Raw genomic sequence first — 14,145 nt, 5'->3', positions numbered from 1 at the left:
AAAACATCACTAGCATTATAAAATAATATATTTTCTGTAAAGGAGAACTCGAATATTTTTACTAAATTATATATACAATTCAAGTTATCTATCTTAAATTGTTACTGATTATATATATATATATATATATATATATATATATATATATATATATATATATATATATATATATATATATATATACTGTATATTTTCTTTTAGAAACTAATTTTATGAAGTTATTTAATTTTAAATTTTTTTATAATAAATTTAAAGTATAAGTATTTTCTATAAAATAATTCCATACAACATTAGTTTTGTTCTTTTATGATGAAAATTTTGGAGTTTTTCTTTAGTGTGTAATGTATTTTGAATTTGGTTGTGAATGACGGGAGAATTATGTAATAAAAATGAATAAGATCAAGTTAGTTTAAAAATTTATTCTAAATATTTAAAAATAAGGATCAAAATTAGGGATGTCAATAGACGGGTAGGATACGTATAGTAGTTTCTCCGTATCCTACCCGTGGGATAGATATTTATCTCGTACCTGTACTCATATCCGTGTGGATACATGCGAGATAAATATTTGTCCCGTATGTTTACTCATATCCGTGCGGGTACAGGCATATTTTTTTAAAATTCATGGATATCTACATGTACCCGCGATATTTAGAAACAGAAAAATTTAATATTTAACAACAAATTTTAACTATAAATAAAAATATAATGCATGATATTTATAAATTTCAAACAAAGTACAAATAGCTCATTTAAATAGTGTTGAATCACAGTTGACAAATAAATTTAGATTTTTTTAAAATCAATTGATAAAAAATAATTCATTCAAAATAAATGTGTTAATATTTGAATTTTTTTTTATTTTTTTTAATTTAAATTAAAATATAGAGGGTATGGATATTCACGGGTACGGATATTATGATACTCGTACCCGCCTCGTTAACATGCGAGTATAAAAAATATCCGTACCCATTGTTCGTGGATATCCATTTTCAATATTTATTTTTTATCCGTTGCGGATTTTATCCGCGGATAATATGATTTTTTTTTTGACATTTCTAATAAATCTATACATCTTATATTATATGGAAATTAAAATTTAATTTAATTATTTAGGTATAAAGGAATTGAGAAAAACAATTCACAAAAAGACTTTAAAATAGAATTTAAAATATAAATAAATTAGGAAAATTATTAGAAAACTGAAATTTGGAATTAGTCGTGGCAGGAAAAAAAAGGTAATATATATGCGTAAGCTATTCGTAACACAGGTTAAACCATATTGTTAAACATTTTTTTGTTTGTTTTCTATTTCTAAAAATTGGATTTATATTATACTTAAATAGCTAATATCGCTTTATGCTGTCGTTTTTCGTAATTAATTTTAAGTTAAATAGGATTTTCATTGTAGAAAAATTTTTCAATTATGTTTTACTATTTTAGATACTCTCAGTTTAATCTTAGATATCTAAATAACAACTAATATAGACATTTATGTATGTGGATCTAACCATATTATAATAACCAGCGTAAATATAAGTGTTACGTACGTATTTTTTAAATATTTTTGATATTAAATAATAATATAATAATATTATTAAATGAATATCTAAAATAAATTTATATTTATTAAAAATAGAGAGAAATAAAAAAAAAAGAAAATAATAATAAAAAATAAAAAGAAATAACTATTGTAATACTTTTATATTAAACATGTAAAAATTAAATAATTATATTATAATTAATAAATTAGAAATAAGTAAACGTGAAAACAAATCAAGAAATCTTCTCTCTGTATATATGTGTATATTTATAGTCGGTACACGTTAATTAATATTGGGGTCTGGTTAAAAACAATAATAAACATCGAAACTTATAAAAATTTATAGTTAATTAATTATGATATTAAATAAATTTGGATAATGTTAGCTGGTTTCTTTAAGATACTGACTAAAAAATAATTAATATGTATTGATGTTATTATTTTTATGTTAAAAGTTGAAATAATTAATTTTATTAATTAAAATAATATATATTTATAAAGTCAAAAATATTCTTTGAAAATTTGCAAACAATAATTCTATAATAAAAAAAATATTTTGTAATTTTGAAGGTTTCTACTAAAAAGCATAAACAAAAACATCTTAAGCTTATTGCTAATTTTATGTATTTATATTTAAGAATTTCAAATATTTAAATGTTATATATTTCTTTAATACAAGAGATTTTGTTAAATTAAGAGGAATGTTGCAAAATGTTATCAAAAAGTCAAATAAAGGAATCTTAATGAAATATCAAATTAATATTTTATTTTTTTAAAACTTTTTAAATGTTAACACTAATTTTGTTTGTTTTTCTATTTATTTAAATTTTTCATGTCTAATTATATTTTAATTTTTAACAACATTAAAATATATTTATTTTATTATTTAATTATTTTTTAATTTTAATTGGTGAATATTAAATAAAATATTAAACACGACTCTATAATACTTATGAACATTTTTGTGTTTTAAATAAAATAAAATTACATTAATAATTATTAAGTCAGATTTCATTTAATATAACAATTAATTATAAACTTTTGTAAAATTCAATACATACTAATTATCAAGATTCAATAAATTTTAACCTCAATGATCAATGTTGTTTTACAAGAAAAAAATGTCTAAAAATATTATATAACTGTTATTTATATTTTTTATGCATGCAATTTTGTTTTAAAACAAATTAAATAATAAATATGTGTACAGTTAAAAGTAACTAAACAAAAAAATTCAATGTCATGAAATTCAATGTTATTAATGTCAGAATTTATTTAAGATGAGTGGGTGAGGAAGAAGTGCAATAGACATAAAAGGGGGAATGGAGGTAGGAAAGAATTAGGCTTGGCGATTAAATTATAACTTCAGGGTAATTTAGTCTTTCTGTTGTTAGTACACGGTGCACTAATTTCTGTGTGCTTCTAAGCATACTAGCGTTTTGGGTTGTAAACATAAACTTGTCTACTTTGTGTCATGTTCCAAGTCTTCAAAAAGACCTTTGTTACTTCATGTCCCTTTTCATGTCATCAAACAAAAGCCAATTTAGTAAAGTGAAACAATAATCTATGGAAGTTAACTCACAAGATAAGAAGTTAACAGTAAAAGAGAAATTTCAGTCTCTTCAAAAACACAAAGTATTTACAAACTTGAAGCAATAAATTACTTCTACATCAGACCCCAAAACTTTGTTGAGATAGATATACCACCAACTAGCTCAACAACAAAACGAAAACTGCTTACAAAAAAGTAAAGATAAAAGAGTGAATTTTTGGAGTAGGACTTCAGCATTGGCATTTCCGTGATGGTCTCTTCCTCTTGTTTGTTGCATTCACAGTGCTTCTCATATTACTGGCAGTTATACGTTTATAAACAGAAGAATGCATTTCATTCATCTTCCCAAACCTTGTTTCATAGAAGTCCCATATCTCAGACCTGGTTAAAAGAACTTGAGTAAGGAATCTCACACCTAAAAATAACACCAGAGAACAAAATGGAAGTTGCAGACTGAGGCATATTAACTTTACCAGAATGCTAGGAACTGATAAGGCTCATACTTTCCATAAATCTCTTCAAGATCACTCTCAATTGTCTTAGAGGTTGTATTTTTTGAATGATCCTGCATTAACACATCTCATACACATCAAGGGCATTTGTAATAGACAAAATGAAAAGGAAACCTGAGATGAGTATAGACATGATGAAACAGAAAAAGCAAGTAGATAGCACCTGCTTTAAGTGTCTAATAGTTTCAGAATCCCATGGAATGACATGATAATATCCCAAACACATGAGTACATTGGCGCGAGTAAATGGACCAAACCCCTTAATTTGTTTGAGCTGTTCACCAAGCTGCTTATAGCAGGACAAGCTTGCATCTTTCGACAGCTCTTCAAGCTCTTCTAATTGAATTTTTCCTTCAACAATGGCCTGCGCAAGTTCTAATATATAACGTGCTCTGTACCCAAGTCTGCATCGCTCTGCCAGAAAACTCTCACTAAGGTTTGCGAGCTCAATTGGGGAAGGAAAATTTCCAGTACGCTCAAAGTACTCTCCTTCATTGGGGAACTGATAACATGAATCATCTGAACCATGCATCTCCGAATCCCCATTATCTGGTGGAAGCGAGGTTGTGTCGGAACTTAAATCAAACACGTGGTTGTCAATTTGCAGATTTCCATCCACTTCCAATTCCAATTCCAACTCTAATTTCTTCTTAAGAAGCGTGCCCTTTGGTTGTGCCTTCTTTCTCCGGTTTTCTTTAGAAGCTGGTGTCTTTGGAACGAACCCCTCAGCTTCAACTTTTGGATTGCTCGACCCTACAACAGCACAGGGCAACACATTTTGCAGTTCAAATTGAAGCTCACAGAGTGCCTGAGCCATGTTCAATGTCCTTGGCCACCTGAAAGATTTTGTTTATGCACTCAACCCCATCACAACAATTGACAAAAATAACATTTTCCAAGCCAATGAAGTGAGGAACAGAACAAATAAAGGGTCAAATAGGTGACACAATTTAATCTCTGAAACAACAAAAATTCTAACCTAATCCAATGCATACAAAAGTGCAACAACTAAGTTGAATTCCATTCTGCTAACTGGTATTTGACATTGAATTGTACATCAAAATGTAACTATCTATTACACTCTTTACACATTCCGTGGTAAATGATAATTTTTGTTCTATAAAACTATTGCCACCAATTTACACATCTAACGACAAAAATATTTATTTACCCAGACACGACTCACTGGCAGTTGCAGAGGAGTATGCACTTAACCATGTCCTCGAACAACGTGGGAGACCTAAACACCCTTCCACCGAAGCTTCTATTTGGATGATCAATGTGCACGCTTCTGAACTCCCTCACGGCCTTTTCCTCCGCTTGGGACAGCCGCAGCATTCTGGAAATCTGAGCCTACAACGGCAACGGAAGAAGCGAATTAAGAACGAATAGCGCGAAAAGAAACGAATTTTTACAGAGTTGAGTACCGTGATGTGACGCTGTTGTTGGGGAGAGATGGAATGGACGGAATGAACCCTAACGGCGAGCGATTGAGAGCGCTGGGAAATGGAAACGAGGAGGGAAGAAGAAGAAGAAGAAGGAGAAGAAGGGTTGTGGAGAAGGAGTGGACGAGTTAGGGTTTTGGAGAGAGGGTCCCAGTGGTTGGGTGCCATCATGAAGAAGCCGTGACTGCAGACTGCTTGCTCCAACTGGAATGGCTCTGTTTCGGAGGGAAGCTCCATGTGGAATTCGAACCATGCGGTTCCTTCTGGGTGGCAACCCTGGTTTTGTGAGTCCTCCATTAGAATGATCTTATTTTCTTCTCCGATCATACCAAACCAACCATTAAACTGGTTTTTCTCTTAGGTTAATGTGTGAGTGAGTGTAGTGCAACTGTGCGAAGTGGAAGGTGTTGTTCCATGAGAGTTGGAACGTGAGTGAAATTGTTTTTCAATTTTAAAGTATAAAATATGGTTATATTTGTAAGATTAGTTTTTAACACCAGGGGCAACATGAAGAACCAGTCAAAAGTTTTTTTTGTTAATTTTTTATGTAACTTTCTTATTGTTTCTTTTTAAATTTAGTTTAGTTGCTTTATCTCCACGTTAACAAAAGTTGAAGTTAATGTTGTCGTTTATTTTAGTATAGTTTTTGTTTGTGTCGTAGTCTTCTGATGAGGGAAAGGGCAAGTCAACTATGTGGCACGTAGATATCTTCTGTACATGTTGTAGCCAGATAATGACATGTAAGATTGTCTGCAGGATTTAGGCAGTGAGAGAGTTAAGTTGGCGAGGAAGCATTCAAAACCTGATAAAGTCAACTTTTTTCATTGGTGGACAATCACAACTATTTTATTATGCCTTATTGCCACAGTTCAAAACCTTTCTGCTTCATCGAAGATTTCGTGTAGATGGTAAAAAAAAAATTATTCATGATACACAGCTAGCCGGTTTCTTTCTTGGTAAATTAGCGTGATTTTAATATGGTGTGTTTGTTGACTTAGTATGTTGTTAATCCTTCTGGTCATTTGTTCAAGTGATGCAGGAATGTGCATCATTGTTTTTACTAGTGGCTGTTTTAAATTGTATCACCATGTACCAGTTCTTTTCTACATGTTTATCCTTTTAATTTTTTACTAAATGAGACCAACACTGGGTAAAAGGAAGAACTATAAGGTTGTTGACTTTTTCTCCATAGATGTCGTAAAGTGGTGGGTTGCTTCACCTGATTGGCACTGAATGCTTCAACAAAGGATCTTTTTATTCAGCATTAGAAAGTTGTATGAGTAGCCAATTTTTGTTTTGTGTCATCCTTTAAGTGGATCATGGGTGAAAGAGCTTTAGTATTCCTACTACTATTTTTCACTCATTCGTTGATTGTACTAGCGAATACAGCAAATTCGGATTGTAAGTTCAGTTGTAATCAAATACTTTTTTCATCATCCAAATGGCATTTTTGGTCTACATATATTCATATCAGAAATATTCAAACTGTTTCTCAGTTGCAAAATGAAATCTGAATACTTGATGAGAATCAAATTTTGAAAATAGGCCTCAAGCTTTCACTCTTACCTTCTGTAAAGTTTTTGTATGAGGATTCAGTATGAATTTCATTGCTTTTTAATTTCTGACGCAGACACTGCTCTGCTGACTCTAATGAGTGAATGGGAGAACACTCCACCTAATTGGGTGGGTTCAAATCCTTGCGGTGGTTGGGATGGCATTGAGTGTACAAATTCACGCATTACCTCCATGTACTTTATCTTTCAAAGTTTAGTTTCATTTGAAATTGCTACCTTCTCCAGAAGTTTCTTCTTTGATATTAACTTTGTTGCTACCATTTCAGATCATTAGCAAGCATGGCTTTGTCTGGTCAGCTTACTTCAGATATTGGATTACTCTCTGAACTCGTGATCTTGTAAGTTTTCTTCTTATTTGTTGTATCACATTATATTCAAGTCACATACAAATGGATTTGAAATGTGATCAGCTTCAACCCTATTACTTGATTAGTATTGACATGAACAAATATCTTAACTTGTCTTTTGAACGTGTGGAATATAAGCCAAAATATTGTTGATGGCTGAGCATCCTGAAAATTAATCTTTTTGGATGCTATTTAAGCATTGCATGAAGTCTTCATTTCATTTTCTGTTACAACTTCCCTGATTTGTGACTTTGTTCTTCGTTGATTTTTTCTTTGCAGGGATCTGTCTTACAATAAGAATTTAACTGGACCACTTCCCGATAACATTGGAAACTTGAGAAAGCTGAGAAACTTGTAAGTCAGTATGAATGTTGTTAAGAACTTAAGATCAGAACTCAAATATGATTTAGCTTGACCGAACAACTCTAACAGTGCTCTTTATTATTTTATTTTCCAGACTTCTTATTAACTGTGGTTTCACTGGTCCTATCCCAGCTACAATTGGAAATCTAGAACGGCTTGTCTTCCTGTAAGGGTTGTTTGATTTAGTTTAGAAGATATGCATAAAAGCCTCTTTATTTAGCTTAACCAAGAAACCTACTAATCAGGATAGCATTTGGAGTCCTTTACTTCCCATATGTACTAGGTTTTGAGTATCATACATCTATTTGTTTTTGCTGTCCCTTATTCTTAATGCTACAGATATCTTTTAACATAAAAAAGTTTATTTCAATTGCAGATCTTTAAATTCCAATGGATTCACTGGTCCAATTCCAGCTGCCATTGGAAATCTCTCAAATGTGTATTGGCTAGACTTAGCTGAAAACCAGCTTGAAGGGCCCATCCCCATATCCAATGGAACTACTCCTGGTCTTGACATGATGTACAACACAAAGCATTTGTATGTGAAATACCTTTTTGCAAAAGTTGGCATTATTTTTTCTCTTTACAATATACTTTGCTTTATGTCTACCAAAATCCCTCTGATATATTTCATTTTTTTTGTAGTCATTTTGGGGTGAATAAGCTTTCAGGAAACATACCTGCTCAACTTTTTAGCTCAAAAATGTCTCTCATTCATGTGTAAGATCCACCCCAATATTTTCTGGAATTTGTTTTGCATGGCTGTAAAGCTCAGTAACAACAAAAGGCACATGCCATATCCCCAATCGAATTTTACCTTGAGGCCACATTATATTAGGGCCTTATTGGTTTTTCTTGTTAGAAACTCTATTAGTCCATATTGGAAAAAAATTTACTTTGGGAAATTAATCTCTATATAGTTTCATGCATCTGAATTTTTGTCAACTTGGTTACGAGGAGTTTTAGTAAACAAACACTTAATTTTTCTATAAATGAAAATGATGAATTTAATGTATACAATGTTTTTGGCAGGCTTTTTGAAACCAACCGATTTACTGGAAGCATTCCATCTACACTTGGCCTTGTCAAGTCTCTGGAGGTGGTGTGAGTATCCATATCTCATACTTTAAAATAGTAAATAGAATTTGTTTTCTTTTGTCTTGAAATAGTGAAATATTTTGTGGCTGCAGCCGTTTTGATAACAACTTTTTAAGTGGATCTTTGCCTGAGAACATCAACAATCTTACAAGTGTTAGGGAACTGTAAGTTGAAAAATTTATGATAAATTTTCTTTTGGTGTGTGTTAATATCAATTATGATAAATTTTAACTACATTGAAGGAGATTTTTATTTCGTGTCTGTCAGGTTCCTGTCCAACAATCGCCTGTCTGGTTCCCTCCCAAACCTTACCGGAATGAATTCCCTCAGTTACCTGTAACTCATTTATCTAAGATAAATTTATTTTCTATATAACATTTGTAATTCAAAATGAATGCAAATTGTGTATCATTGACTAACTTGGTAAATTAAATTAGAGATGTGAGCAATAACAGTTTTGATCCATCAAACATTCCATCGTGGTTGTCGACTCTTCCAGCTTTGACGACAATGTATGTCTTTCAACTTTCATCCATCAGTTTTACCTTTCTCTACGGTTTCATTTATCAGCTTTCCCTTCCTCTCACAGGTTTCAACTTTCAACACCTTAATTCTCATACTTTTCTTTTGTATGGCAGAATGATGGAGGGTACAAAACTTCAAGGAACTATTCCTGTTTCTTTGTTCAACCTGCAACAGTTGCAGACAGTGTGAGTAACAAACTGTATTCTTTTGCAATTTTTTGTTCCTCAAAGTTTGAATATGGTACTTCCAATAGTTATTCCTGTTCATCTTTTTTAGAATGAAATATAAGTTAAATTCTTAACGTGATCCACAGGGTGATGAAAAACAACCAGCTAAATGGCACTTTAGATATTGGCTCATCCATCAGCGACCAACTGGACCTCCTCGATTTGCAGTTTAATTATATTGAAGAGTTTAAACCACAAATCGACGTTTCTAAAGTGAACATAATGTATGCCATGATTGTTTGATTATTTTATTTTAATAACTCGGATGAAAATTTTCTTTGTAAAGTTTCAATATTTTTCTTCTTGTCTTTGTTTACAAGGTTTATTTTGAAATACTTCTATATGTGCAGACTTTTGAATAATCCAATTTGCCAAGAGACGGGAGTTCCACAGAGTTATTGTTCCATAACAACATCTAACAACAACTCATATTCAACGCCACCACAAAACTGTGTACCTGTTCCCTGCAGCTTAGATCAGACATTAAGCCCCAAATGCAAATGTGCATACCCATATACAGGAACCTTAAATCTCAGAGCTCCTTCCTTCTCAGATTTGGGAAACGAGACTGTCTATGTAACCCTGCAGTTAAGTCTGATGCAGTCTTTTCAACTTAATGATATACCTGTTGATTCAGTTTCTTTAAGCAATCCAAGGAAGAACACGTATCAGTACCTTGAATTGACTTTAAAAGTATTTCCATCTGGCCAAGATCGTTTCAATCGAACTGGAATCTCCAGTGTAGGCTTTATTCTCAGCAACCAAACATACAAGCCTCCTTCAATGTTTGGACCATATTATTTTACTTCTGATGACTATGAAAACTTTATGAATGAAACAGGTAAATCCAATTCTATATGGTTATGAAATTAAGTATAGTATTTGCTCTATTTTAAGACTACCTTTTTTTTCTTGCCCTTTAGTACTACAAGGTCCTGGGACAACATCTAGTAAATCTTCAAATACTGGCATCATAGCTGGAGCTGCAGCTGGTGGTGCTGCCCTGTTGGTTTTAGTACTTGTTCTATTTGTGTATGCTCTCCACAGGAAGAATAAGCCAGTAAAAGCAACTGGGAAAAACAATCCTTTTGGTATAATAACTGTATGCTTAGATCCTTCTTCATAGCTATCTATCATTGAGGAGTTGGGTTTATTTAAATGTTTGATTTCATAAAATGCAGAACAATGGGATCCGGATGAGAGCAGTAGTAGCTTCCCACAGTTGAAAGGAGCAAGGCGCTTCAGTTTTGAAGAGATACAGAACTGCACCAAAAACTTCTCACAAGTCAATAATATAGGATCTGGCGGTTATGGGAAGGTATTGAATGCCTCTTATTTACTTCATTTCTCTATAGTAGTTAAGCAATGGTCAAATATACCAATATGAAAAAAGTCGTAAGGGACAAAGAAATTCAGAATTGAGGAGTCTCAAATATTAGGGTAGAGTACAATAATGTTAATGTTAGGAGTACATAAGATATACATACAAGATCGGAAAACTAATTTTGGAAATATAACAATAACACTAAATGTAATCAGATCCCTATGATTCAAGATATAATCAAATCCCTATTATTCAGGGATATACTTAGATTCCCACGATTCAGGATATTTATGTTATACAGTTTAATGATAATCTGTTAAATATGGAATAATAAAATATGATTATTGACACTCTCTCTCAGGATGGTGAATTTTCGTTCCAAGCTTAGAAACAATCCTTTCAAAGTTCTTAAGAGGAGACCTATGGAATGCAGATTTGACGAATTCTAATTTTTTCTTTGATAAAATGCAGATTGATTTCAATGTGTTTGGTTCTATCATATTGCATCAGATTATGGGTTATGTTAATAGGGGATTTATTATCATGATAAAGTCTCATTGGTTCATCCCACTTTATTCTTAAGCCTTCCAAGATGATTTTCAGTCATTGTAGTTCACAGATCCCTTTTGCCATTGCCCTTAACTCTGCTTCAACACTAGATCTTGCTATCACATTTTTGATTTTTACTCTTCCATGTTACAAGATTCCCACCAAGGGAAGTACAATATCTAGTAGTTGATGTCCTATTCACAATTGACCCAATATAATCAACGTTTGTATATACTTCAAGATTTACATTCCCATGCCTAGAGTCCCTTTCAGATATTGCACAATTCTTAGTGCAACTAGTAAGTGAATCTCCTCTGGTTGGTGCATGAACTGGCTGACTAAGCTCACTGCAAATGCAACATGAGATCTAGTGTGAGACAAATATATGAGTTTGCTAACTAATATCTTGTATATTTCCTAGTCAACAGCAGTATCTTCTTCTGCATTTCCCAACTTCAGATTTGGACCAATTGGTGTACTTTGCAGGCTTACATGCTAACTTACCAATTTCCATAAGAAAGTTAGTAGTGCATTTCTGTTGAGATATAAAAATACCCGTTTCGGGATGGGATACTTTAATTCCAAAAAAATCTTCAATTTTCCCAAGGTCTTGATTTCAACTCCTTGGCTAGGTGTTGACTCAATAGCTGTTACTTCATCATCACCTGTCACTACAATATCATCCACATATACCACTAACATTGTTACTCCCCCTATGCAAGTTTGTGACTATAAAACCAAACCTTTTAATATTCATCTAGGAAGTTTCTTAAAGAATTAGTTGACAGGTTTATCGGGGAACTCTTCCCAACGGTCAACTAATTGCAGTCAAGCGAGCTCAGAAGGAATCTATGCAGGGAGGGTTGGAGTTTAAAACCGAGATTGAACTTCTATCAAGGGTCCACCATAAAAATCTTGTTAGCCTTATTGGTTTCTGCTTCGAGCAAGGAGAACAAATGCTGATTTATGAGTACGTTGCAAATGGTACTTTGAAGGACACCCTTTCAGGTATATATTTATCCACAATTCAACCTCATTAAAGCATGTGTAGCTTATGCTAATTTATCTTAAATGATAATCTTTTTCTTTCAATACTGTTTTGTTTTGAAAGAGCTTCAAAAACATTATCTGCTTTCAATATACTAAAACAAACTGCTTTTATGGTCTGTGTAGGGAAATCTGGAATCAGATTAGACTGGATTAGAAGGCTGAAAATAGCCCTTGGTGCTGCCAGGGGTCTGGACTATCTGCATGAACTTGCCAATCCTCCAATCATACATAGGGACATCAAATCCACTAACATCTTACTGGATGAACGCTTGAATGCAAAAGTATCTGATTTTGGTCTCTCCAAACCTTTAGGTGATGGTGCAAAAGGTTATATCACCACACAAGTCAAAGGAACAATGGTTGGTACATCCTCATCTAACATTTAACATGTCACACCAGTATTCAATGTGGTTCATACGAGACATAAGTCAGCGTAGCTGAGATGTTAAAGTTCATAATGATGTTTAACATGATCTTATTTGGATACGAGACAGAAAAATTCTCCTATATATGTCTGCACTAACATCTTATATTGTAGAGTTTAAGAATTGACAATGGAATTTTGGTTTGATGCAGGGCTACTTGGACCCAGAGTATTATATGACTCAACAGTTGACTGAGAAAAGTGATGTTTACAGCTTCGGAGTACTAATGTTGGAGCTGATAACTGCAAGAAGGCCAATAGAGCGAGGGAAGTACATTGTAAAAGTGGTGAAGGGTGCTATAGACAAGACAAAAGGCTTCTGTGGTCTTGAGGAAGTTCTTGATCCTACAATTGAATTGGGGACAGCACTGAATGGTTTTGAGAAGTTTGTGGATCTCGCCTTGCAGTGTGTTGAAGAGTCAAGTTCTGACAGGCCCTCAATGAATTATGTGGTGAAAGAAATTGAGAACATGGTGCAGTTGGCTGGTTCAAGCCCCATTTTATCAGTATCAGGGTCCACTTCATCTAGTTACAACAATCCAACCAAGGGAAGTTCCCTCCATCCTTACGACAATGAATACTTTGATTCAAGTGTGATTCTTCCACGTCCATAAATTGTGCCTATGATGGAGAAATTATTAGATAGTCCTGTACTATATGTCTCAATCAACCTTTATGTATCATATGATTATATTTTTTAATTTATGAGCTATGTAATGTTTTCTCAGCATGTAAGTATCTTCAAATGTAACTTGTGCAAATAATGTAAGAAACAAGAGAAAAAATGGAGTACATGTTAATAATGTAGTATGCTGTTTGCTGAAGACTGAACACGAATGTTGAAGCTGAAGTTTGAGGAAAAACCCTTGTTTAGATTGTTGTTTACTTTTAGTTTCTTATTCATGCTCGGATTGTGTAACATGTACTTCTTTTGAACATGTTATAAATAAAGGAAAATTATATCATTATTTTCGTTTTTTTACTCTCATTCTTTACTTTTTGATGTGATTTAGTGTTGATTATTGAATTTTTTTTTAAAAATTAATGGTATATTAATCAATGACCTACACTAAATCATATCAACAAGTAAAATATGAGAATAAAAAATAAAAATCGTATAAAAAAAAAAGATGTATTAGATGATACAGTCTAAACGTAACTTACGCGTGCAATACGATGCGTATCAAATTATGCAAAAGGAAATCAGACCAAAGTGCTTAATAAATAACTAGCTTTCATTTTTATTATTTAATAATTTTTTCCTTTAAACCCTACCCTTAACAAATAAAATTGTTTGAGTCCGTGAATAAGTATTATTTATACTTATTTAAGTCTAAGTGTTTGAAATAATTTTATATTTTTTATCCCTTAATATAATTTTGTTATAATGGCGAATAAAATAAAATAAATATTAATTATTATTCAAAGTACACAATCATGTCACACATAAAACCACTTGATAGATATGTGAACAAGAGAAATTATTGTAATATAAAACTACATAATAGTTCTTCCATAAAATAAATTACACATAATTTTTCAAATAACAATAAATTTTAATGTTACATTTGTGTGATGAATAATATTTTGGTAGTATTTTTCATATCAATAA

The 14,145-nt window shown here is 32.2% G+C and overlaps 2 protein-coding genes across 3 annotated transcripts; one reads left to right on the top strand and one right to left on the bottom strand.

Moving 5' to 3' along the window:
- Nucleotides 1-3,136: 3,136 nt before the first annotated feature.
- On the bottom strand, nt 3,137-5,512 carry LOC114186915 (uncharacterized). Of its 2 annotated transcripts, none has more exons than XM_028074995.2 (5): nt 5,035-5,512; nt 4,794-4,954; nt 3,771-4,443; nt 3,569-3,660; nt 3,137-3,476 (listed from the first exon to the last, which is right to left on the bottom strand). In XM_028074995.2, exons 1-5 carry the CDS (start codon nt 5,377-5,379, stop codon nt 3,326-3,328), a joined length of 1,422 nt encoding a protein of 473 aa, XP_027930796.2. In that variant the 5' UTR covers nt 5,380-5,512; the 3' UTR covers nt 3,137-3,325. The 2 variants fall into 2 exon arrangements, with proteins under 2 accessions (XP_027930796.2, XP_027930795.2); XM_028074994.2 differs by having other exon boundaries at nt 4,794-4,960; nt 5,035-5,511.
- A 656-nt stretch (nt 5,513-6,168) lies between these two features.
- LOC114189103 (leucine-rich repeat receptor protein kinase HPCA1-like) lies at nt 6,169-13,501 on the top strand. The gene is made up of 19 exons (XM_028077811.2): nt 6,169-6,453; nt 6,683-6,800; nt 6,893-6,964; nt 7,253-7,327; nt 7,431-7,502; nt 7,713-7,874; nt 7,982-8,056; nt 8,369-8,440; nt 8,527-8,598; nt 8,702-8,770; nt 8,872-8,946; nt 9,073-9,144; nt 9,273-9,410; nt 9,537-10,027; nt 10,110-10,277; nt 10,368-10,504; nt 11,848-12,067; nt 12,233-12,468; nt 12,686-13,501. The coding sequence occupies exons 1-19, from the start codon at nt 6,372-6,374 to the stop codon at nt 13,145-13,147; spliced, it is 2,868 nt and encodes a 955-aa protein (XP_027933612.1). The 5' UTR covers nt 6,169-6,371; the 3' UTR covers nt 13,148-13,501.
- The last annotated feature ends 644 nt before the right edge of the window (nt 13,502-14,145 follow it).

The sequence above is a fragment of the Vigna unguiculata genome, chromosome 6 (assembly GCF_037176805.1).
Source record: "Vigna unguiculata cultivar grain cowpea cultivar isolate G323 ecotype 2 chromosome 6, ASM3717680v1, whole genome shotgun sequence".
In the NCBI taxonomy this organism is placed as follows: Eukaryota; Viridiplantae; Streptophyta; class Magnoliopsida; order Fabales; family Fabaceae; genus Vigna; species Vigna unguiculata.
Note: the sequence above shows the minus strand (reverse complement) of the source record. Positions and strands in the feature narration are given on the sequence as shown.

What these genes read in the sequence shown, in the direction of transcription:
- LOC114186915 (XM_028074994.2), bottom strand. Translation starts at nt 5,379, where the DNA reads ATGATCGGAGAAGAAAATAAGATCATTCTAATGGAGGACTCACAAAAC. An exon ending in AACAACAGCGTCACATCACG is followed by an intron (nt 4,961 to 5,034) that starts GTACTCAACTCT and finishes TTGCCGTTGTAG; the next exon opens with GCTCAGATTTCCAGAATGCT. An exon ending in CTATTAGACACTTAAAGCAG is followed by an intron (nt 3,661 to 3,770) that starts GTGCTATCTACT and finishes GTGTTAATGCAG; the next exon opens with GATCATTCAAAAAATACAAC.
- LOC114189103 (XM_028077811.2), top strand. Translation starts at nt 6,372, where the DNA reads ATGGGTGAAAGAGCTTTAGTATTCCTACTACTATTTTTCACTCATTCG. An exon ending in AATTCACGCATTACCTCCAT is followed by an intron (nt 6,801 to 6,892) that starts GTACTTTATCTT and finishes CTACCATTTCAG; the next exon opens with ATCATTAGCAAGCATGGCTT. An exon ending in AAACTTTATGAATGAAACAG is followed by an intron (nt 10,028 to 10,109) that starts GTAAATCCAATT and finishes CTTGCCCTTTAG; the next exon opens with TACTACAAGGTCCTGGGACA.